At 34.5% G+C, this 23,896-nt stretch overlaps 1 protein-coding gene across 2 annotated transcripts; it reads left to right on the top strand.

The window, feature by feature from the left end:
- The first annotated feature begins 1,510 nt into the window (after nt 1-1,510).
- Nucleotides 1,511-23,453, top strand: glsl (glutaminase like). 2 transcript variants are annotated; one of them, XR_003935641.1, is made up of 21 exons: nt 1,511-1,642; nt 2,888-2,988; nt 4,097-4,146; nt 4,425-4,515; nt 5,698-5,836; nt 5,914-5,980; nt 7,175-7,287; nt 8,180-8,309; nt 8,576-8,643; nt 9,856-10,019; nt 13,497-13,555; nt 13,649-13,693; nt 13,782-13,840; nt 15,125-15,191; nt 15,260-15,310; nt 15,648-15,824; nt 17,085-17,216; nt 18,582-18,674; nt 18,761-18,800; nt 20,301-20,441; nt 23,161-23,453. XR_003935641.1 is itself a non-coding variant. In XM_030136903.1 (21 exons), the coding sequence occupies exons 1-21, from the start codon at nt 1,596-1,598 to the stop codon at nt 23,237-23,239; spliced, it is 1,935 nt and encodes a 644-aa protein (XP_029992763.1). In that variant the 5' UTR covers nt 1,511-1,595; the 3' UTR covers nt 23,240-23,453. The 2 variants fall into 2 exon arrangements, 1 of the variants encoding a protein (XP_029992763.1); XM_030136903.1 differs by having other exon boundaries at nt 18,761-18,822.
- Nucleotides 23,454-23,896: the final 443 nt, after the last annotated feature.

Below are 23,896 nucleotides of genomic sequence, written 5' to 3'. Positions count from 1 at the left end.
TCGGGGTAAAAATGGTAAGATCATTTTCTTAGCAATAAAATACAAAAATCCTTCTGATCTCATCTGATTAAAAGTACCTAAGTTTTAGAATCACAAAGAAAAGTGCTCAGTTTTATACAATTATTATTTTGCAGTGTTATTATTTATTGCATGAATCTGTTTCTTACCTGTAGCTGGTAATGGCAGGGCTCATCTACAGGGGATAAGCATGAATAATCGATTAGTAAAAATGGAAGCCATATATGCACATTTTATATTCAATTTTATTTTTGTTTGGGGTGGAAGTGGGAAGAGATTCATTCTTGACTTCATAGGCTGGAATGTAGAACTAATGTTGGTTTTACTTTTTCAGCTGGACTCCTGCAAATTTGAAGTCTAAAACAGAGGAAAAGCTTTGGCTCACTCATTTATTACCATTACTTTGGTTTGGACAGGGGGTATGTATTAATGATTATGTCACAACCAATCGACTAATCAACCTAAACTTAAATCAGCATTCATCCCTAATGTACAGTGCTTAATGAATTTATTAGACCACCTTTCCCTATTCGTGTCAGAGACCACAAAGTGCTTTAATGTGACTCTTTCATTTTCGTAGCTCTTGACACTTTACCATTTGGAACAGAAAGAACAATTTCAGACTGAAATCACCTTTTTAGTCACAAATTTGAGTCGACTCACTGGGCTTCTTCTCAGAGATGTCAGAAATTACAGATAACATTCAAGTAAATAACTAGAATTTAACATCTTAATCAAGAAATATTATTTTGCATTATCATTTTTTAAAAGTTTTTTTGTGCAGCAATAAATTCATGAATAACAATAATAGTTATATTCTTTAATTATATCATTTTAGTCAAAGAGCTTCTACATACTGGTGTATTAATCATTACAGAAAAATAAAAAATGATTTGGGTAAATATCGAAGGTGTTAGTTTAGAGCAGCTGTGGCATAAACCTTACACTGGGTGGTGGTCTAATAGATTTATTAAGCACTATACATACTGTTGGGTAGCATAACTTCATAACCTGTCATAATTTATTTATTTAATTTCTCTTTGAAATGGATTGGAGAATAAGCATAAAGTAACACAAAACAAAACAAAAATGATCTACAACCCACAAAAAAGACTTTTATTTTCTGCCTTGGTTTTTGATGATTAATTTAAAACTTTGAAATAGAAACGTGCCCAATCAAACCTCCTTTTGTTGACTCTCCCTTTTTCTCTGTCTGTACATGTATTAAATGTAATGTAAATGTTTTCCTTTGTGTTTTAGCTGTTCAGTTAATAGTTGTGGTATCAGTGGCTTTACATGTTGTTTGTTTCTTCTTTGGCATCATGCCGTGGCCTAACTCTGTTTTTTTTTTGCTCTCAGAGGTTGTTTAACAGTGTGTGGCAGATGTGGACCACAGTGGCAATGCTGGGAGTGTCTGCAGGCGCTGACTGGTTTCCCCTCCTTCACAAACCATCCCATTCATTAAAGAAAGTTTATAGCCTGCAGACATACTCTCTGAAGCAGCCAGTCTCTTCACTAACCACACCGTCTTACATGAATAACAGAGAATAAGTGGACTAACGCATCTCAAACTTTCAATGGAGAATATCCAGAACCAGGAGGCAGAGGACAACCCTTACCTGTGGTAGGGAAGTTTATGTGTTATTGCTTTACTCCATGTGCATCTATTTAATCCTGAACAACACTGAACATTTTTCATGTAATGAAAGTGCCATAAAACTGGAAATACTCCAGGTTTACATTCCTGCTTTGTTGGTGAGGAACAGGCTGAGACGTGGCAGACAACAGCAACATAGTCTGTTGTCAGCTGACCTGGAGTCAGTGTAGATCTAGTGTTTTAAAAGTCTTATCTGGGCTGAAATCCTCTGCTGTAGGTGAGGTGAACTGTAGGGACACTTTAACAATAATGTTTTCCTCTCCATCAGTGAATCCAGGAACTAATTTCACAAGAAGAGGGAAATTGATCTTGACATTTGAAATATTCAGTTTTCATGTTTTCTCTATTATCCTGCCTGACAGATTTACTGATAAATCTGACTCATCTATTTCACATATTTCAAATCCACTATTGCAACCAAAAGTTAACATCACAAAGCATTAATCGAACGGTTGTTTTGGGAGAGATAAAAACTGGACTATTGCATTTCAGTCATTCTATCAGTTTCATTGTCAGGAAGTAGTATTCAAAGCACTTAATGGTATTGAAACTATGCATGAAAAAGTATATAAATAATAGTAATAGTAATAATATAGCAATACAATAATTAAAACACCATTACAAGTTCAAGTCCTCTATCCTTAAATAAGAATTAAAGCTCTACAACTCACAAATGACACATTTCATTTGATTATTATTGATATAACGAGACAATATTTTTCATCCATTCATTCATTTTTTTGTTTATTACAAGCATTTACAGAATACATGCAAATTCAAAATTCTAAAAAAACCCCATTCATCTATACTCAAAAAGGAGTTGACAGTGTAGCTGAATGAAAAGGAAATTATTTTAATTAGTTAGGTAATTTAATCTACAGGATTGCCCGACATATGGCTCAATATGGCATCATTTGGATGTGAGATCTTTTTAGATTTTTTTGTCTGACTGCAACTGCCAAATATGGACATATAGAATAAGAACAGGCAGATTTACAATATGGTACTGGCTGGCGAGTGTATTTTAATGTACTGTTTTCTTTTATTGCATTTTGCTTTTTAAGTGGGAAAAAATGTATTATATTTGGAATAAGCATCTGTGCAGAGTTTGATTAGTTTTGCTTGATAAAATGACTTTTATAAATACTCTTTAAAAAAGAAATGTTAAAATATGTATATATAAATGCTCTTTTTATTTTGTTGTGTCTGTAGTTTCCAGCGAACACCATCTCTCAGACGTAAATGGAGGAAACGCTATGGCGGTCTGGACGGCAACAAGCTCCTGGAGCCCAGTAAAGACCCAGACATGAAAGGTCTATATGTACTGAGTGTGAACCACCCTGTGATTATGGTCTGTGAAGTATCCGTCTGTGGGCGGAGTATCTATATTAAGTTGCAGCTAACTGACTGTAGGGACAGTACGTAACTCCACCCCTGAAAATATCTTTCTATCTTTATTGTCGCAGAGACCAGAATGTGTTTTAGGGCTTGTTTGCTGTAGTTATACATATCACTAAAGGGCTGCACTGATGTTTAGCTATTTCAGCTATTTCTATTTTCACTTCTATACAAGAAAATCATAATCTACTCGGAGCTTTTGTCTGGGCGTAATTTGTGGTTCAGGTTTAGGATTTTCAATTGTTCTCTTTTGTTTTCAGTAACAAAAATGTATGAACAAGCTCCAGGTTCCTCTCATGTTGCTTTTTAGCGCATATTTTAGTCACAGAACTAACTCAGTTTGTAAAAACAAATTTCAGATGTTTAAAAAACTGTTCCACTTTGACTACATTCTACCAAGTGGAGTTACTGCAGTTTTATTGTTATAATGTGGACTTTAATATAATATAAAACACTGAAGATTGTACATTTTTGTGTCTTGTGTTAGCCTTTTAGCATACACTCGAGGTACAAAGGTAACCATCAGTCTCATCAGTTCTTTCTCAGGGTTGCAGTTTTACATTGTTCAGTGCAGACTTTTGTATAAAAAATGTTCATTATATTTGCAATAGAGTGGAAACCAAAAGGATGGCTTTATAAATAAATACACTGTGACCAAAACCTTCATAGTATGTTTTGTATGCACTTCTGAGTGTTTGGTTTTCATCTTGTATCTGAGTATTTTTTTTCTTTTCTTTTTTTATGACATCAGTAGACTGAACAACCATGTTACAACATCTGAGTTTGACCGTAAAAAAAAAGACCTGCTGATCTGTCATCTTCTCAGAAACTAAAACATCTAGTAAATGAGTCTTAAGGAGTTTCCTCTTCTCTTCTCTTCTCTTCTCTTCTCTTCTCTTCTCTTCTCTTCTCTTCTCTTCTCTTCTCTTCTCTTCTCTTCTCTTCTCTTCTCTTCTCTTCTCTTCTCTTCTCTTCTCTTCTCTTCTCTTCTCTTCTCTTCTCTTCTCTTCTCTTCTCTGGTAGAGGATGGAGGGATGACAGATGAGAGTCAGCAGAGGAACGCTGGGAACCAGGTAGACCTGTCTAAACATGACTGACTGTGCTCTGAAGTAGTGCTCTGTTTTCTAGATCAAAGCACGGGGGGAAACCACCTCCATGCCTTTTTCCAGAGTCAGACAGTTAAAATGCCTTTTATCTGCACAGAAATGGCCTTCACAAAGATCTACAAGGATCCTGTCAGAGCAAATGAAACCAACTGTAAAATCTATGATGCAGTAAATTAGTAAATGGGGTGATGATGGATTTGCACTCCTGCTCTCTGTATCTGTGTTGACATTATGCTTTTTCCAAGGATTCTGCACCACGCCCAGCCCCTAGAAACCTGATCCAGGTCCTGACTCCAGTCCAGAGACCCATCAGTCTCGTCAGTCCTGGGTCTGCAGGTACAGCTGGTGCTTTTTTTGTAGGTCTTTTGTTTTCCAGGATGCTGTTATGTTTTGTGATATGTCACCTAAAACCTAATACTCATGAACAACCTGTACAATGAACCCTGCTAGAAGGAGGGAAAAAATCCAAAACTGGGATCTGACTGAGAAAGTTTTAGAACACAGGTGTCAAACATGCGGCCCGGGGGCCAAATCCGGCCCGCCAAAGGGTCCAGTCCGGCCCTTGGGATGAATTTGTGAAATGCAAAAATTACACTAAGATATTAACAGTCATTTTAGTTCAGGTTCCACATTCAGACCAATTCAATCTCAAGTGGGCAGGACCAGTAAAATACGATCATAAAACATATAAATAATGACAACTCCAAATGTTTCTCTTGGTAAATGTAAATATTTTGATGTATTTACACTAAAACAAAGTATAATTTTGCAAAAAAAATGTGAATAACCTGAAAAGTCTTAAGAGAAGTAAGTACAATTTTAACAGTATTCTGCCTGTTACTCAATGTTTTGTGTGTTTGTAGATCCACTGTGATCTGTAAGTTATAATGTACCTGTGTAAATGATAAACTGAGGCAAAATATTATAAAAAATATACTTATTTTTTCAGTTTGTTCATGTTATTCACATCTTTTGAAAGAATAGTTTGCAGATGTAAACCTTTTCAGAATATAAATTAACTTTTTTCACTCTAAAACATAGAAAAAAGTTTGGAGTTGACATTATTTATTTATTATTATGTTATTATTTTACTGGTCCAGCCCACTGCAGATCAAATGTAGCTGAATCTGGCCCCTGAACTAAAATGAGTTTGATACCCCTGTTTTAGAATCTCAGTCAGTATGGAAGCTTTTTTCTGAATAAAACTGAACTGACTTTAATGTGATAATGTGGAAAAATGTCCATGGCCAGTAAATTTTATATGGACGCTAAAAATGATAATATATTGACTAAAAACCTAAAAAAAATATACATATATATTTTATGTCATTCTCCTCGGCTGGATGTAAATTGGGTCATTGTAGTTCATGTTTGCCACACTTCACCACTGTTTGTTTTTTCAGAGTTTACTTTTGTCATAAAGTTAAACCATAATAAGACCAGCGAATGCAAAAGGGAAGGTTAGACAACACAGAGCTATTCTTAACACCATTACTCACAATAACATTTTGGTTGCAGTCGTCCCCATGTCTGCCAGTAACGGCTGCTTGAAGCCTCCTCTTCCTCAAGCGGTGGTCCAGCCAGAGGACAGAGGCTCCAGCTCTGGACCCCCCCAGCCCTGGTTCCCCCCTCAGCAGAGCCCGTCCAAACGCAGGGCGTGAGTCTGTAACTTTTTTAACTCTAACTGTTGAAAGCTGACAGTGTGCTAAAACCCTGACTGCTGTGTTATTTCAGAGCTGCCGATGTATTGTTTGACAGCTTTGCCTCAGATGGAAGAATTAACGTCAACCAGTTCTTTGAGGTATTTAACCTGCAGCCTTTTTCTGATATACTGTTATGTATCTCAACAGAGGTAATTGAATATGCTGGTATAAATTACTGCCTGGAGCAACTTGGGTGTCTAAGGCAGAAAAGAATTATTACATCATCTTCTGGTGGTTGTTTGATAAGTCAATATGCTATTTGTCATTTATATAAAATTTATTTATAGTATTATTTCAAAAAAATTTTGGAAAAAAATGACTTGCCCATTGTGCAGCCCTCTAATTTACTACTCTCTGGGGCCCTTAAAGCTAAAAATCGACATGCGAATAAAAATAAAATCATCATAAAATCATCCATCCTTACAACCATTCATTTTCTGAACTGCTTAAACCCTGTGAGGGCTGCAGATACTAATATTTTTTTTCTACTTTTTTCTTCATAAATGTCTTAAACCATGCCACTATGGTTACATTATTTTATTGTTAAAATCTATAAAAAAAAAAAAAAAAAAAAAAAAAAAACCCACAAAAAATGAGATACGTTTTATATAAGGAATAATGTATGTGTGTGCAAGTATGTGTCTTTGACATGTCCAAGACTGATATATAACAATGCCACATCCCTCTACCATGTATTATATGGAAAATATCTCATATTTTGTGTTTTAAAATAAATGAATAAATAAATAAATAAAACAAGGGGCATCACTTATTCAAACTGCCATTTAAGGGGTTAAAATCCTGATTATTATTGAACATTGGGCAGTTTTGAGCAGAGCTGTTGTTTTTTTAAGAGATCAATGCAGAAAAAAGCAGAAAAAATTATGATATATCCATGATTTTAATATTTTTTTATGTACATTTTTGGCTAGAGAGTTCCCAGAGGATCAAAAAGTGTCAGTAGCATTCAATAGACCTATAAGAGTTACTCACATTAAATTAGATAATATGTACAAAAAGAAAACTTTTGGCCGTTTCAACAGATTTCAATGCTGTAATAGCCATGATGATCAACAAATCATAAAAGAAAAATGACAAAAAAAATGGACAAAAATATACAAAAATGGGCTGAAGGGCTCCCTGAGGGTTAAAATACTTAATACAGAGCTTACATTTTCATTTTATCACTTACAGTTGTTGTTTTTGTGATGTGATTCGGATTTTGGAGTTTTTTTTCTATCACTCAGTTTTTATTTTTATTCAGTTTTCTTATTTGGTTTGTTTTCTATCAGGCCATCTGGAGCTCTGGTCTGCACAGATCCGACCCTCGGCTCAGAGAGTGTTTTTTCCACCTGAGGAAACTGCAGGATGCAGAGGGAACAGTGGACAGAAACGCCTTCCATAGGTCTGTCATTCATTTGGTATCAGTAATCATGATATAACATTGGCAAAGCTGGAAAAAAACCTATTTTAAGCTCCAGAAAAAGTTGGCTTTGAAGTCTGCTCTAATTACTTTGCAGATGACACAGTGTTTTATCTGTAGGTAATATCAGCAGAATTTAGACCAATATGTAATCAAATGAAGACCTGATTATTTAACCCATAATGACCCAAACCAAAACCCAAACCAAACTAAAATGTTTAATACCTTTTGATCCACTAATCCTATCAATCCATGTAAAAAAAATTGGTGTAAAATGCAGTTTGTCATCTTTTCATGGTCATCAGATATGACCCATTTGGATGTTCAGAGGCTCCGTAGTGAACATGGAAACGCTGTCATCTTCTACGACAATGATTCACCAGTAAAACCCATGGAGTTTGACAAGTTACAGTGGATGGACACACTTGTTCAATGTTCAGTTAATAATATACAGTATATTTGCTGAAAAAATAATTTTGTCTTCAGTTTTCTTTTTTTAATATAATGGGTTTTGAAGTTAGTCTGAGTTTTTATGAACATCTAAATCAAAAATGGGAATTTAAATATAGGAAAATACATGATTTATAGTGAAAAATGCAACGTATAGAAGATAATATTACTTTAAATTGTGAAAAATTACTTTAGAAAGGTTAAATAGAAAGTAAAAAATCATTTGGCATCTGCCACAAAAGTCGTACTGGGTCTTTATGGGTTAACTTGATTTAGACATGGTGAGTTTATTTATAACACTTTAAACACACAGCACATTGTGGCCAAAAGTGCAAAATTAATCCTGCCTCTTATCCTGGTTCTGGAAATTTAACAGGCTGTTTAATGTCTTTACTTGTACGTATATTAATATGTCCTGCTGTAGATGCGTCACAGGATTCGTCTCCCTCATCCTGAAAGCTCTGCAGGGACGATTCGTCATTCCAGACTTCTCCACCTTCACTGAAGAAACTCAGAAGTTATTTTCAAGGTGTCGACAGCTGTCATCAGTCCAGGTGGGTTTTGCTGTCATATGTGAAGGTTCAGAAGGGATAGGCTCCAGCACCTTCTGGTGAGGATAAAGAGAGATAAAGCAAGTTCAGATGGTGAATGTGAAGGTTCGGCTGTGTTGTCTTTCCAGTTTAACCTTCAACAAGTCTGGGTCCAAGAAGGTTTTATCAGAAAATATATCCAAGACGGCAGTAAATCAGAGAAATGAATTGTCCAGACGTTTCAAACAGGTTGGTGAATGACTCCATGTTTCCTCTGTTTGTCCCATCAGGAGAAGGAAAAGGAGGGCATAGACAGCATTAAATGGGGCGTCTCCGTCTGCACCGTGGACGGACAGAGGTAAGTCTACACTAAGTTCACTTCACACACAGCAGCTCTGACACAAAGTCTACTAAAATGTTGGAAAAAGAGTGGTTCTTGGACTAAAAAACTGTTTTGTTTTTTTTTTGGATTGTCAACCAAGAATTCTGAGACACTCAAGAAAATATAAAGAATAGAATAATATTCAACACATGAAAGATTTTTAGTTTTTATTATTACTTTATATTATATGCTATATTTACTATTACTTTATATTGCTTAGATGAGGTTAGATGATGGGATGGACAATAAAGGCACTTTAACCCTTTTACGCACAGTGGTCACGACAGTGGACAGCTATTCTACAGCTGTTCTTTTGTATATTCATTAATTTTGCTGTTTTAGTTCCATATCAGCCAACACAGTGGACACTTATGCATCATCCTATACACTGCAATTCATACTGTTGTTGTAAATTTGCTGTTCTTTATAAACCTAATCTGCAGTGATATGTTTACGTGTAAAAAATTGCTCGATATCGTTTCATCATTAGACTGTAATTAACAGGGTTTTTTTTTTTTAACAAAAAGGTGTTTGTTTGTTGTTGTTTTTTTGCATATTATCTCCATGAAGTGAGTAATAACTAGTATTAGAGTATGTTAAAATGTGACAAAACATCAGATTAGCAGCATTAAAAATGTTTTCACACAGTATATCAGTAAATACATGTTTATTTGCTTCAAAAATTAAATGTATGGTTTCCAGCTGAGTGGACATTTTCGCAACTCCATGAAAAATAGGTTCATAAATGCTTTTTTTTCCAATTGCATTGTTTTTTAATACCTAAAGAGGAATAAAAACACTCAGGAAAAAAAATCTTGATTAAAGTTCTCTTAATTCACGCATGAAAGCGTTAATAGTTCTTAAAGGACAGTGTTTTGGAGTTGTTGTTTTTTTTTTTTGCTGTTATTTCATTGTTAATGAGACTAGAATATCTAAATTTATGGAATATAATAAAGGTTTTCATGTGTTGTTTTTTATTCTGTTCTCATGGGTCCTCCAGACATTTTACACTTACTGTTATTGTCACTAGTTCTGCGTGAAAACAATAAATATTTTCAACACCTGTATTAATGACATAGAGTTTGACTAATCTGGGTATTGGTGTAGTGGAGGCTGTGTGCACATTTTTGTAAATAAATGGAATGGGAGCTGTTTGTTCTATAGAGTCACTGGGGTCTGTTATTCCAGGTTGTCTCTGGGGGACTGGGCGGGCTCGGTGGTCCTGGGCGAGGTGTCATGGCCACTGGTCTATGGCGTGGCGGTGGACCTGCTGGGCTCTGACCTCGTCCACAGATATGTCGGTGTAGAGGAGTACTCCAGATACGACTCTCCATTCACTCTCACTAAAACAGGTAACTAAGAACACCCCTCAGTTCTGTAAAGCCAGTCAGTTTTGTATTTTCTAAACTCTGAAAACACAGTCTTTGTATCTATATATATATATAGGGCTGCAGAAAAACTTATTAGACCACCGCTTGTTTTCTTCAATTTCTTGTTCATTTTAATGCCTGGTACAACTAAAGGTATATTTGTTTTAACAAATATAATGATAACAACAAAAATAGCTCATAAGAATTTAATTTAAGAACTGATATCTAACCATTTTCCATGTTTTCTTGATAATAACCAAAATCACTTCAGTTCTTGCATCAATATCTATGGCATTGTACTGACAAAAACAGTGCTTTTAGGCATTCCATGTTTTCTTTTCTGTCTGTTTTAGTCACATGATACACACAGGAGTTAGTACTTGATTGCATAACCACTGTTTCTGATAACTTTTGATGGTCTAATCATTTTTCCCACGACTGTATGACTTCTATCAGTGCTCATTAGTAACTATATTGATATCTGTAACCATTTCCATGCCAATCCAGCCATCTAAATATGCCCCATTATAAGTAAAGGCAAATGTTTAAAATAAAATTTAAAAAATCAACAAAAATCAAAATATCTCAAAACTGTGAACAGACTTTGTAGATATTGTCCCAAGGAAACAACATATAAAATTTGAAAATAATCCAACCAGTAATTTCGTCAGAGAAGATGTTTGAAGAAATTGCTAATGAAGACAAAGATGACACCAGACACAACACCTTCACAATAACTTATGGCCAATCAGCCAGTGAGCTGAAAATAGTGTTAATGACTTTAAAAAGAATTCAATTTAAGAGCTGATATCTATCCATTTTCCATTTTTTCTTTATAATAACCAAAATCACTTAAGTTCTTACCTCAATATCTATGGCACTGTACTGACAAAAACAGTGCTTTTAGGCATTCCATGTTTTCTTTTCCGTCTGTTTTAGTCACATGATACACACAGGAGTTAGTACTTGATTGCATAACCATTGTTTTTGATGACTTTTGATGGTCTAATATTTTTTTCCACAACTGTATTTTTATTATTATTTTATTTATTTATTTATTTATTTATTTTCATTTCTTAGAACAGAACAAGACAAATCAAACAAACTCTGGATTTTTTAGGGGTAACCCTCCTTTCTCAAGGGAATAAAAATCCCCACATCACACAAAACCAACAATCAAAACAGAACAAAACAACTCAGCCCACAAAGTTTATACTAAAGCAAAACTCTTGCAAAAATAGCTAAGATGTCCAATACAATACAAGACATATGAGGTTCCCATCTTCTTTGAAATATACAGCCTGACCAAAAAAAAACAGTCCCAAAGTCAGAAAAACTTTTAGCTTTTGATTACACCACACATTCACCATGAATTGGTTTCAATAAACTTATGCAGTGTCACAACATTTATTTCATTTATGGACCCATTACATTGTTGAACCTACATTTGACCAACTGAATCAACCCCAGATCATAACACTGACCACACAGGCTTGTACTGTAGGTGCTAGGCATGATGGGTAATCACTTTATCCACCTCTCTTCTCACCCTAATGGACCATCACTCTGGAACAGGGTCAGTCTGGATGCATCAGACCACATGCATGACCTTTTACTATTGAAACAGTCTAATCTTTATGCTCTATATCAAACTGATGGTGGTTTAAGTAATGACGAGCTTCTCACTGCATCAGTTTGGAATAAAGAACCTGTAACTGAAACATATAGATCACTGCAGTAGTTATCCAATGGAAGAATCTGAACTATTTGCAGATTTAAATCCAAGTGTGGACTTTTTTTTTGGCTGGGCAGTGTACATTTTCAATATTAAATTAAAAATATACAGTTCCCTGCACAGGATGTTATCATTTTCAGTTTCCTTATAAGTAATATATTCCAAAAAGCAACTCTATACGCTCACTTTATAAATTAGTGACCTTACCATAAAACCTCTTCTCAAGGTAATAGAGAAGGCAAGTTGTCTCTATTTTTCATCTGAAGCAGAAAAAAGTGTCAACCTAGTGGCTTTGTGTAGTATCAGCTGCGTGAAAATACTGTGTTGAATAGCTTTTATTCTGAGCAGATGTGAAGAATCTTTTCATTCACCTTAGTCATCTGCAATATCTGCTTTAATTTCCTTTTTTGTTCCTATTTGTATTCTAAGAGCTACTGTGGAAAGAGCTTCTAAAAGTGCCATTTTATAATAACAAAACCTGACCCTACGTAAATGCACAGCATCTTGTATTTATTAGAAATCACATTTTCATTGCAGGCTGATTATTTATAAAAGTCTTTTTTTTGTCATTACCTGTCAATTAACTAAAATAATCATTGACACTTTAAATATTTGTTAAAATATGCAATTATATAATACTTTACATTTAATCAGAATCAGAATCCGCTTTATTGGCCAAGTATGTGAACACATACAAGGAATTTGGCTTCGGTTTTTCTTTGCTCACGACGTACAGTTTTGCATGACCCAAACACAACATGAACCCGAACACACTTAAATATAGACCTAATATAAACAAACATTCGACGAGGGACAAGGACAACAATGGGTTGAGATTTACAGTGGATTTATATTGTAATATGTGCAGAGTGCAAATTAGAGTTTTATACAGTGAGTGGATGTGTACAGGGATCTGGACTATTAAAAATATATGTTTATGTATATCTTATATAATCGTAGTGCAAATTAGTCAGAGTTTTATACATAGTGCAAATTAGTAATGGGGAATTAGTCTCCACTCTTTTTTTCTGTCTGTCATTTGAACTTTGACCCATCATGTACAGCAGAGAGCAGTAACTAGGGGTGTGTATTGGCAAGAATCTGGCGATACGATACGAATCACAATACTAGGATCATGATACGATATATCATGATATATCGTGATACTGTTAAAAGGGCAATTTTTTGTTTGTTTCTTTTTTAAAATGATTATTTCCTGGAAGAACTGAATTACACCACAAATATGCACAAATACTAAACACATTTTTATTTGATCAGAACAGGATCTAATGCTATATCACAAAATGTTCCTCTGTTAAAACTTAAATTATGTTTTACGGACATTACAGTTTAAGATCCTGCTCAAATGTTCATATTCTATTAGTTCATAAATAACATCATTAGATTGTTTTTGTGCAGTCCCAACAAAAGAACTAACATCTGACTCTCTCAGACAGTAAAAAGTGCTTTTAGGATGCTTCAAATAACCAATATTTAACAAAACAGTGTTAAATAATAATAAATAAGATATAAACGATAAAGAAAACCAAAAAACAAAAATGAACCTCCACCATATCTGCTTTTGAATTAATACCTAAAAATATCAATACAGTACTTTTTAATATCAATACAGTATCGTAAAATGAAATATCACGATATATTGCAGATCCGATATTTTCTAACACCCATAGCAGTAACCCTTCATTGAATGCTTCCATTTGTAGGAATCCCTCATAGCCCACTCACTGAAACCGGAGCCATCGTAACCACATCTTTACTACCGGTAACACACTGCTCCATCCAACAGCAACAAACTACACCAACACTAGTGACGGTGATGTCATTTCCTCATTTGTTGTGTTTGGTGTTTGTGCAGCTGGCGGGGAGGCTGTGTGCAGAGGAAGAGGAAAAGTATGACTCAGTAAGTGGCGCATTAAAACTCAAAATACAAAGCTCAACCTAAAAAGCATCTTTACTGACTCAGTGACTGATGAAGGTTTACGCTGTAGGTGCTGAATGTCATTCGAAGGCTCTGTAACAAGGAGCACGCCAACTTAAACTGCACCAGGTACTGATGCTGCTCACTGTACGACACTTAATACTAAAATAAAAACAATAACGTGTGTTCCAAAAGGTTATATCACAACCACATAAAAACACACACAGAATAAAGCACAAAAACAGACAATTATAGCTTAAACAATTACAACAGAAGACTTGAGCAGTGTAGTCGTGTGGCTCAACAGTCATGAATAAAATGAACTTGATGATGGAAAAACAAGCATTAATACTATAAAACAGATGGGATTTAAATGAAATCATATAGGGTTTATGCATCTGTATATTCAGCCCATCTTATAGAAGTACATGAACATTCCATAATCTTATACTGAATCTTCAATAAGTAAGTGTAAATGTTGTTTTTTATTGACTTTATTAGAAAAATACATTTTTCTCATTCAATTGAATCATATGAACTATTGTATTATTACTGTCTGCTAAAAGACATGACTACGTTTTTTGGGTTTTTTTTGTACAATAATACAGTACATCACGGGCTGCAAATTGAGTTTTTCTTCATTTGTTTTGAAGAAATTTGTGTGAAAAATTTATTAAATTTTTTTATTTATTTTGAAACTAAGTAAAAGACAAATAAGAAATTTTTTTTTTTTTTATAGTGCTATAAAATTGTAATTCATTGATACTATGTTGCAATATTTTCATCAGCATTATTACATTTACACAATTTCCTAGGGATTAATAAGGTATTCCAAATCTGAATCTGAATTAATTTTATTATTACAGTCATGGCAGAAATTTTTGTTGTCATTTCTGAATATTTCCTCCACCACTTAAAAGAGCCAGTGAGCAGAATGATTAATGAATTCTGATTTTTGGATAGTTTAATTCTTTAAGTTTGCAGATAATGCCAATGTGCTGACATAGTCAATGAAAAGATATTCTTAAATTTTTGTTGTTTAATAAAATTATAATTTTTATTCTTTAGTCTTTTATTTGGTTTATTTCTCTACATACTGACAGCACATTTATTAAACTCCAATATCCATTTCACAGATCAAATACAATGTCAGTACTTATTTCAGAGCAGTATCAACACCTGTTTCATTTATTTTATGAACTCTAATTAAAAAAGACAGATTTCTATCACGCAAAACACAATAAAACTTTATTAAATCTTGATCAAGATTGTATCAAGCCTGAATAACCTTTAACATTTGTGAAAATACCTGATATACAAAAAGTGAGTTAAGGAATGTGTGAATACTAGATGTTCCTCTGTGTGTTTGTGTGTCAGAAAGCAGTAAAACTGTGTTGTTTGTGTAACCATCAGCTATCAGAGCAGCAGGAAGGCCAGTGTCCGGCTTCATGCTTTGTCCTTCTATCTTCAGGAGAAGAAGGTAAAGATCCTCTTCACCACAGCTCACACATCTCTCCTCCTGTCTCTAACTCAAACTCTATTTTCTAGTGTTTTCCAGAGAAGGCGGACATTAATGCTGCTTTGGATCTAATGCTTCAGGTAAAACATCTCTGGACTCGTCATCAGCTTCACATATATAAACTAGAGAAGCACCTGGAGAGTGCAGATCTCTGCCAAGGCAGATCGGTGGCCCTCCCAACCCCCCCACCCCTGATCACCACCAAAATTTAATCATTTGTTCCTTGTGCCAGTATCAACATTTCCTGAAATTTTCATCCAAATCCATCCATAACTTTTTTAGTTATCTTCCACATGGAAAGACAGACAGACAGACAGACAGACAGTTAAACCAACACCAGAAAAAACCTAACGTCCTTGTCAGGGGTAAAAAAGCATCTTCGCTGGATCTCTGATTTGCCTTTAATCTGTTTGACAGTGTGCTGCAACAGAGGTCACCTGTGAATCAGGAGCTGCCATGGCTGCATCGTTAGCCAATGGTGGCCTCTGCCCACTGTCAGGTGATCAGGTGCTGTCACCCATGGCAACACGGAGTATGCTGTCCATGATGCAGGTGGCAGGGATGAAAGACTACTCCACAACCTTTCACTTTAAGGTCAGTTCGTCCACTATATTGAACTATATTCATAATCTGAATATTTACCTTATTTTCCTCCTTTGTACTCATATTATCCAAGTCAAAATCCAAAAAAAGTAAACAAAATAAATAAAAATAATACTCCAAGTAAAACAAAAAATACTCCATTACAAGTAAAAGTGTTCCATGGAAGTTATAACTAAATAAAGTGTAGAAGTTTCAACAGCAAGTGCTTCAGTAAGAGTACTGGTTTGATTCCTCTGACTGATATGTTATTACTAGTGCTTACAAATGATTACAATTTTTAATCAGATTAATCACAGGGTTGCTGTGGATTGATTTTGATCAATCACAATTAAATATCATTCATTCTTGATCAATATTAATCGTGTTTCATTTTGCATGAGCAAACAGGCCCAAGAAAGAAGGGAAGATATATGCACTTAAAAGTTTCAACAAAACAACTTGAATCAACTGTTCCATCTTGGGTTTTTTTGTCCTCATATTTCCATCCAGAGGGCAAACATGCTGTTTAGCATCTTCCGTCTTTATGGGTTGGTTCTGCTGCCTGCCACTACCAGATCAACTGCCCCCATTTGTTCATACATGATGCTAACTCTACTTGGACAAACTGCCCCAAATACATTGACAGAGATGTTCAGAGTCATTCTGCGCTGCAGATGAGTTAATTGCGTTAACATTTTTAATCAGGTTAATCATGATGATGGATTAATCTGCGTTAATGCGTTAGCATTGACAGTGCTAGTTATTATTATATCTGACATATTAATATATCTGCATTGTTTATAGGAGAGTATCAGTGTTGCTAAATGTTTCTGGTGGAGATGTTGGAAATGAAGTTTGAAGTCCTTTATTTCTAATTTTATACATAGAGATACCAGATGAATCTCACTTAGTCTGTCTCATCATACGGTTAATGGCAGAGGAATAAGAAAAAAAAAGTTCTGCTACACTAAACTGCTTTAATTTTTTTTTGATTTTTTTCTCCAACCTTTGATTTTTGGAGAAATATTGAATGATTTAATCAAAATATCCATTGTGTAAAATTGTGTAAAAAAAAAAAAAAAAAGTAAGGCAGACAATTACAGTGGAATAGAAGTTTAAATAAGAAGACAATGTCAATACTGTACTTAAACATAGAACTTCAGTGAATGCACCTTTAGCTGTTCAGGCAGACCATCAGGTACTTTCATCTGTCAGAGAGCACCCTCTTGTGGCATTGGTTGTGTAACCTGAAGTGGCTGTTTGTTTCTGCAGACGTCGGTTCCAGCTGTGTCCAGCAGTTACGGCTCTCTTCTGGCTGTTGTCCCTGGTGTTCTGGGGCTGATGGCATTCTCTCCAGAGTTAGACGCCTGTGGAAACCCCTGGAGGGCCGTCCACTTCTGCCAGGTCTCACCAACATCCTACAACATCCTCCACTCATGAGTCTATTCTGTACTTTATTATTCACAGCAGGGTGTCTGAATACCTCAAAAAGTCCTCAGTCTTTTCTTTTATCTTAGAACAGGGGTGTCAAACTCATTTTAGTTCAGGGGCCATATTCAGTCCAGTTTGATCTCCAGTGGGCCAGACCAGTAAAAATAATAACAGTGAAAAAAGTAAAATTATATTATGATCAGGTTTACATCTACAAAGTTTCCTTAAAAATCTGAATAACATGAACAACTTGAATTGTCTTGAGAAAAACAAGTGCAATTTTAATAATAGTCTGCCTCAGTTTATCAGTTTATCATTTACACATGTGCATTACAACTTCCATTTCAATCGCACAAAACATTTAGTAACAGGCAGAATATTGGTAAAATTGCATTTACTTTTCTTAAGACATTTCCGTTTGTTCATATTTGTTCAGGTTATTCACATTTTTTTTTTTTTTATAAAAGTATAGTTTGGTAATGTAAACATTTTCATGTAATTTTACTTTTTTACACCAAAAAAACAAAGATAAAATTTGGGGTTGTCATTATTTATAGGTTATTATGATAATATTTAACTGGTCTGACCTACTTGAAATCTAATTGGACTGTATGTGTCTGTATGTGGAGCCTGAATTAAAATGATTTTGACACTATTGAATGTTCATATCTTCAGTGTAATTTTTGCAGTTTTTCACAAATTCATCCCGCGGGCCAGATTGGACCCTTTGGCAGGCTGGATTAGGCCCCTGGGCCACATGTTGGACACCTGTGTCTTAGGAGAACTACAATTTTTAAGTGTTCTAGATCCATACAGATGATAGACTGATTAACCTTCACCTTTACAGCCACAGGAATGAGAAAAGTCTGAACTTGGTTTCTACAAGGATCTGCATGTGCTTTCCATTCATAACTAGAAGCACTCGGAGAGCGCAGACCTCCGCCAAGGCTGATCAGTGGCCACCCCCGTGGGCCCCCCCACCCCCGATCACCACCAAAATTTAATCATTTCTTCCCTATCCCATTTCCAACAAACCCTGAAAATTTCATCCAAATCTGTCCATAACTTTTTGAGTTATTTTGCACACTAACGGACAGACAGACAAACAAACAAACAAACAAACAAACAAACAAACAAACAAACCCTGGCAAAAACATAACCTCCTTGGCGGAGGTAATAATAAAGCTTAGAACTTGACATTTACTATCAGTGTAGGATGAATCCAAGGCAGATCAGTACTGTAAACATGACTCAAACGTATACTACGTTTATTATGAAATTTGCATTTATCATTTCTTGTACTTTTAAAATAAAAATCTAACATCATGTGTCTTTTAGGAGCTGATTTCAACATTTCAGCTGCACAGTTTTGACATCAGGACTCCGTTCAGACAGGTTCTCGCTTACAGACAGTGGAAAGCTGAATCTGAGGTCAGTTCTACTTTAATCTGATCTCAGATCTGTATGTTTATGTCTTTTTCTCTCACTATTATTAAAAGGCCTCTTCTCCTCTGCAGGGATATCAGATCATGAACGTATTGTTGGCAGCTTTTAAAGGTGACGTTCAGTCCCTTAGAAGGTAAAATTATTGTCAGATTTTAATAATAGGACTTTTTACAATCACTTTAACAATATTTCATTAAAACTACATAAACTAGAAGCACTCGGAGAGCGCAGACCTCCGCCAAGGCTGATCAGTGGCCGCCCCCATGGGCCCCCCCACCCCCAATCACCACCAAAATTTAATCATTTCTTCCCTATCCCATTTCCAACAAACCCTGAAAATTTCATCCAAATCTGTCCATAACTTTTTGAGTTATTTTGCACACTAACGGACAGACAGACAGACAAACAAACAAACCCTGGCAAAAACATAACCTCCTTGGCGGAGGTAATAAACAGCTACATACTGTTTGTATTCACAGTATTATGGTAGTTAATGTTGGAACAGTAATGTAATGTAATACATGACCTGTAACCAAGAGTTATTTAACAAGAATGGAACCATTTACTTTTTAATTTTAATTGATTTTTAATTAAAATCAAAGTTTGTGGGTAGAACTTGTCTGCTTAGCAGTGGTGGAATTGAACTTAGTACTGAAAAGTGTTCAGTATTGATGTAAATTACTTCAGTATTTCTATTTTACGAAACTTTGCACTTTTTCACTTAAACCTTGAAGTACTTTTTACTCTCTCACATACACTCTTGACAGTTTAAGTACATTCTGCCAACAATATTAAATACAGTTTTGTAAGTACAGGATCTGAATACTTCTTTTACCACTGAAAAGAGCCAATGAGAAGAGCGATTAAATTTTTTTTTTTTTTTGATAACTTCATTCTTCAATACTTATGTGCTCTGAACAGCAGAATAGAGAGAACATTTTTGTAGTTTATTAAGTTTGACTTAAGCAGACAATGAGACTGCTTTTTCCTCCTTAGACTAAAATCACCAAAAAGATCATAAAAAAAATATGCAGCCAGGTGAATAACAAACTCATAAACATAGAATACGTTCATTGTAAATTATCATTGCTAAAAATCTCTGTATGCAGTACAAAAATAATAATAATAATAAACTTTATTGCAGACACAGGTCCATAAACCACAAGCACACAACATATAGAATAAATAAAATAAAAAGGATAAAAAAGAATACAAATTTTTATCTTATTTATTCTGTATGTTGTGTGCTTGTGGTTTATGGACCTGTGTCTGCAATAAAGTTTATTATTATTATTATTATTATTATTATTATTATTATTATTATTATTATTATTATTATTATTATTATTATTATTACAAAAAGTCATAATCTGACGTCAAAGTAATGCAGTGGTTAATGTTGAGAGAACTTTTGCAGATTCATAGTATCAGAGACAAAACCAGAAAGTAACAAACAAAACCATATTATGTGCTTAAAACACAGAAGGAACATAAATAAATGCACACAGACGTAGTCATAAAACAAACCCTCACTGAAAACCAGTGGAGTAGAGTAATTTGATGAACTTTCATAAACTCCTTCAAAATGTCTTCTTCTGCTGTTGTCTACAGGTACTTCCTGTCTGGAGTTGATGTAAATGCTGTCGACTACGATGGCAGGTCAGCTCTGCATGTTGCAGCTGCTGAAGGTCACACAGAGGTCATCCGCTTCCTGCTGGAGAACACCAGGGCGAACCCGGGTCTTAGGGACAGGTGAGTCCAAACCAGCTCAGCACAGTCAGAACCTTCATACGAGATTAATGATCAGAAGAGTGGGTAAGGCCAGAGACTGGATGTGCAGCAGGGTTGTTTTATACAGAATAAAAAAGGAAGAAAAATCGCTGCTCCCTGTAGGGCAGGGGTGTCAAACTCATTTTCTGTCAGGTGCCACATTCAGCCCAATTTGATCTCCAGTGGGCCGGACCAGTCAAATAATGGCATAATAACCTATGAATAATGACAACTCCAAATTTTTTAGTGCAAAAAATAACATTAAATGATGAAACTATTTCTATCCAAAACAAAAAAAGATATGAATAATTGGAAAAAAAAAGAAAAGGAATTTCTGAATAAAAATAAGGGGAATTTTATTAATATTATACCTCAGCTTATGATTTATACATGAGCATACAGATCAGATCTACCAAGGCGCAAAATAGGCAGAATATTGTTAAAATTGCACTTATTTTTCTTTATACCAGGGGTGTCAAACATGCGGCCCAGGGGCCAAAACTGGCCCGCCAATGGGTCCAGTCTGGCCCACAGGATGATTTAGCGAAACACAAAAATTACTCTGAAGATATGAACAATCAAGGATGTCAAAATAATTTTAGGTTCCATCTAAAGTGGGTCAGACCAGTAAAATACTATCATAATAACCTATAAATAATGAAAACCACAAATTTTTCTCTTTGTTTTAGTGTAAAAAAAAAAGTAAAATTACACAAAAATATTAACATTTACAAACTAGCCTTTTACAAAAAAGGTGAAAAACGTGAACAAATATGAACAATCTGAAATGTCTTAAGAGAATTAAGAGTAATTGTACCAATATTCTGTCTGTTATTAAATGTTTTGTGTATTTGTAGATCCACTGTGATCTGTAAGTTGTAATGAACATGTGAAAATGAGAAGCTGAGGCCAAATAATGGCATAAATTGTTAAAATTACACTTTTTTTCTAAATAAATTTCATTTTGGTCATAGTTGTTCATGTTTTTCCACATTTTTAAAGGGTGTAAAAAAATTTTGAAAATATAATTTTACTTTTTTCACTGTAAAACATAGAAATTAGAGTTAAAAATTTTGGAATTGATATTATTTTTGTATTATTGTGTTATTATTTTAATCATCCGGCCCACTGTAGGTCATATTGGGTTGTATGAACTAACATGAGTTTGACACCCCTGCTTTAGACATTTCAGGTTATTCATATTTGTTCAGGTTGTTGGCATTTTATTGTTAAAGGATATCAGAATTGAATGTTCTTTGCAATAAATTGGTGTTGCCATTATTTAGAGGCATAATATCATATTATTTTTCTCACATTAAACCAAGAACCAAGATCTAGGTTCTAGGTTATTATGCTATTATTTTTGAGTTTGATGCCCTTGACTGTTAATATCTTCAGGGTATTTTTTGCATTTTGTACTTTGTACATTCAACTTGCGGGCCAGATTAGAACCTTTGGTGGGCCAGTTTTGGCCCCCGGGTCGCATGTTTGACTTCTGTGCTGTAGGGGTCACCACAGCAAATCATCTGCTTCCATCTGAACCTGTTTCTCCTGCATGTTCTTCTGTCACACCAACTACCTTCATGTCCTTCACCACATCCATAAATCTCCTCTTTAGTCCTCCTCCAACCTGCCTTCACTTTCCTCTTCACCGCCAGTCTAACCTAAAATTAAAATCACTGCACAGACACATTTTTGTTTTACTATACAATTATTGTTTGAATATAAATGTATGTCTGTCCAATATATGTATTATGTTTCAATAATTCTACAGTATTTCATGTTTACTCATGAAACAATGAGGGGATAAAAAAAAAAAAAAAACGCTGTCTGAAATCAAAGCAGCTACTCACTTGATTTAAGAAAACATTGTAATTGAAAAAGAAAAATATAAAACATAACATACAGCTGTTATATTAAAGTGAGACAATATGACACTGGAAAACAAGACGATGTTTAACTATAACTCGCAGGTCTATTGAGATTAGTTTGCAGCAAATTTTAAAAACTTTTTTTCCTAATGTTTTTGTTGTTTTATGTCTCATCATTTTTTGTTTTGTTTGTTTGTTTGTTTTAACCCTTTCATGCATAGTGGTCACTACAGTGGACAGCTATAGTACAGCTGTTCTCTTATCGTATTTTCAAGGATTTTATTGTTTTAGTTCCATATCAGCCAACACAGTGGAAGCTTATGCACCATCCCATACACTGCAATTCATACCATTACTGTTACTTTGCTGTTCTTGATAAACCTGATCTGCAGTAACATGTTTGAGTTTAAATCAGGCGGTTGTTATTGTTGTTAGGCTGTCATTAACTTTTTTTTTTTTTTTCATATAATCTCCATAAAGTGAGTATGTTAAAATGTGACAAAACATCAGATTAACAACATTTAAGAAATTATTTTAGAGTTTTCACACAGTGTACCAGTAAATACATGTTTCTTTGCTTCAAAAATTAAACACATGATGTCCAGCTGAGAAGACATTTTTGCAACTCCGTGAAAAATAGGTTCATAAAAAACAATTTCAATCGCATTATTTTTTTCATGCCTAAAGTAGAATAAAAACACTCAGGAAAGAAAATCTCAATTAAGGTTCTCATAATTCATACATGAAAGGGTTAATTACAACAGGGATCAGTGGATGTATTGTCTTTCTTAGGAAGCACAGTGACTGATGTAGTTCTGTCTTTTGACCAGGTGGGGGAGCTCTCCTCTGCAGGAGGCCCGGAGACACAACAGAGACGCTGCTGTCCAACTGCTGCAGGGAGCCATCTGACCTGAGACCTGTTAAACTGTCCTTAATACGTCCACAGTTTAGAAAAATAGAAAAATAAAATAAAAACAAAGAGGTACCCATGATAACAAAATATATGAAAGCTCAGAACACATAGTACAGAGGTGTCAAACTCATTTTAGTTCAGGGGCCATATTCAGCTAAATTTGATCTGAAGTGGGCCGAACCAGTAAAATAATAACATAATAACCTATAAATAATGACAACTCCAAATTTTTGTCTTTGTTCTAGTGTAAAAAAAAAACAAAAAACATTAAATTATGAAAATGCTTACTTTTATAAACTATTCAAAAGGAAAAAAAGGAAAAAAAAAAAAAAAAAAACCTGAAAAAACTGAAATTTAAATAAAAAAACATAAGAAAATTTAGTGCAATTTTAACATTATTCCTCAACTCACCATTTCTACATGTGCATTATAGATCAGATCTACAAAGACACTAAACACTGACGAACAGGCAGAAAAATTGTTAAAATTGTGTTTAATTTTCTTTAGACGTTTCAGGTTCTTCATATTTGTTCAGGTTATTCACATTTTATTGTTTCAGGATAGTTTGTAAATGTAAATATTTTCATAATTTAATGTTTTTGTTTACACTAAAACAAAGAAAAAAAATTAAGTTGTTAATTCTAAAAAAATTT

Source organism: Sphaeramia orbicularis, chromosome 6 (genome assembly GCF_902148855.1).
Source record: "Sphaeramia orbicularis chromosome 6, fSphaOr1.1, whole genome shotgun sequence".
In the NCBI taxonomy this organism is placed as follows: domain Eukaryota; kingdom Metazoa; phylum Chordata; class Actinopteri; order Kurtiformes; family Apogonidae; genus Sphaeramia; species Sphaeramia orbicularis.
The sequence above is the reverse complement of the archived record's forward strand: the minus strand, read 5'-3'. Positions and strand labels throughout refer to the sequence as shown.

What these genes read in the sequence shown, in the direction of transcription:
- glsl (XM_030136903.1), top strand. Translation starts at nt 1,596, where the DNA reads ATGGAGAATATCCAGAACCAGGAGGCAGAGGACAACCCTTACCTGTG. An exon ending in CGTCAGTCCTGGGTCTGCAG is followed by an intron (nt 4,516 to 5,697) that starts GTACAGCTGGTG and finishes TTTTGGTTGCAG; the next exon opens with TCGTCCCCATGTCTGCCAGT. An exon ending in TCTATCTTCAGGAGAAGAAG is followed by an intron (nt 15,192 to 15,259) that starts GTAAAGATCCTC and finishes TCTATTTTCTAG; the next exon opens with TGTTTTCCAGAGAAGGCGGA.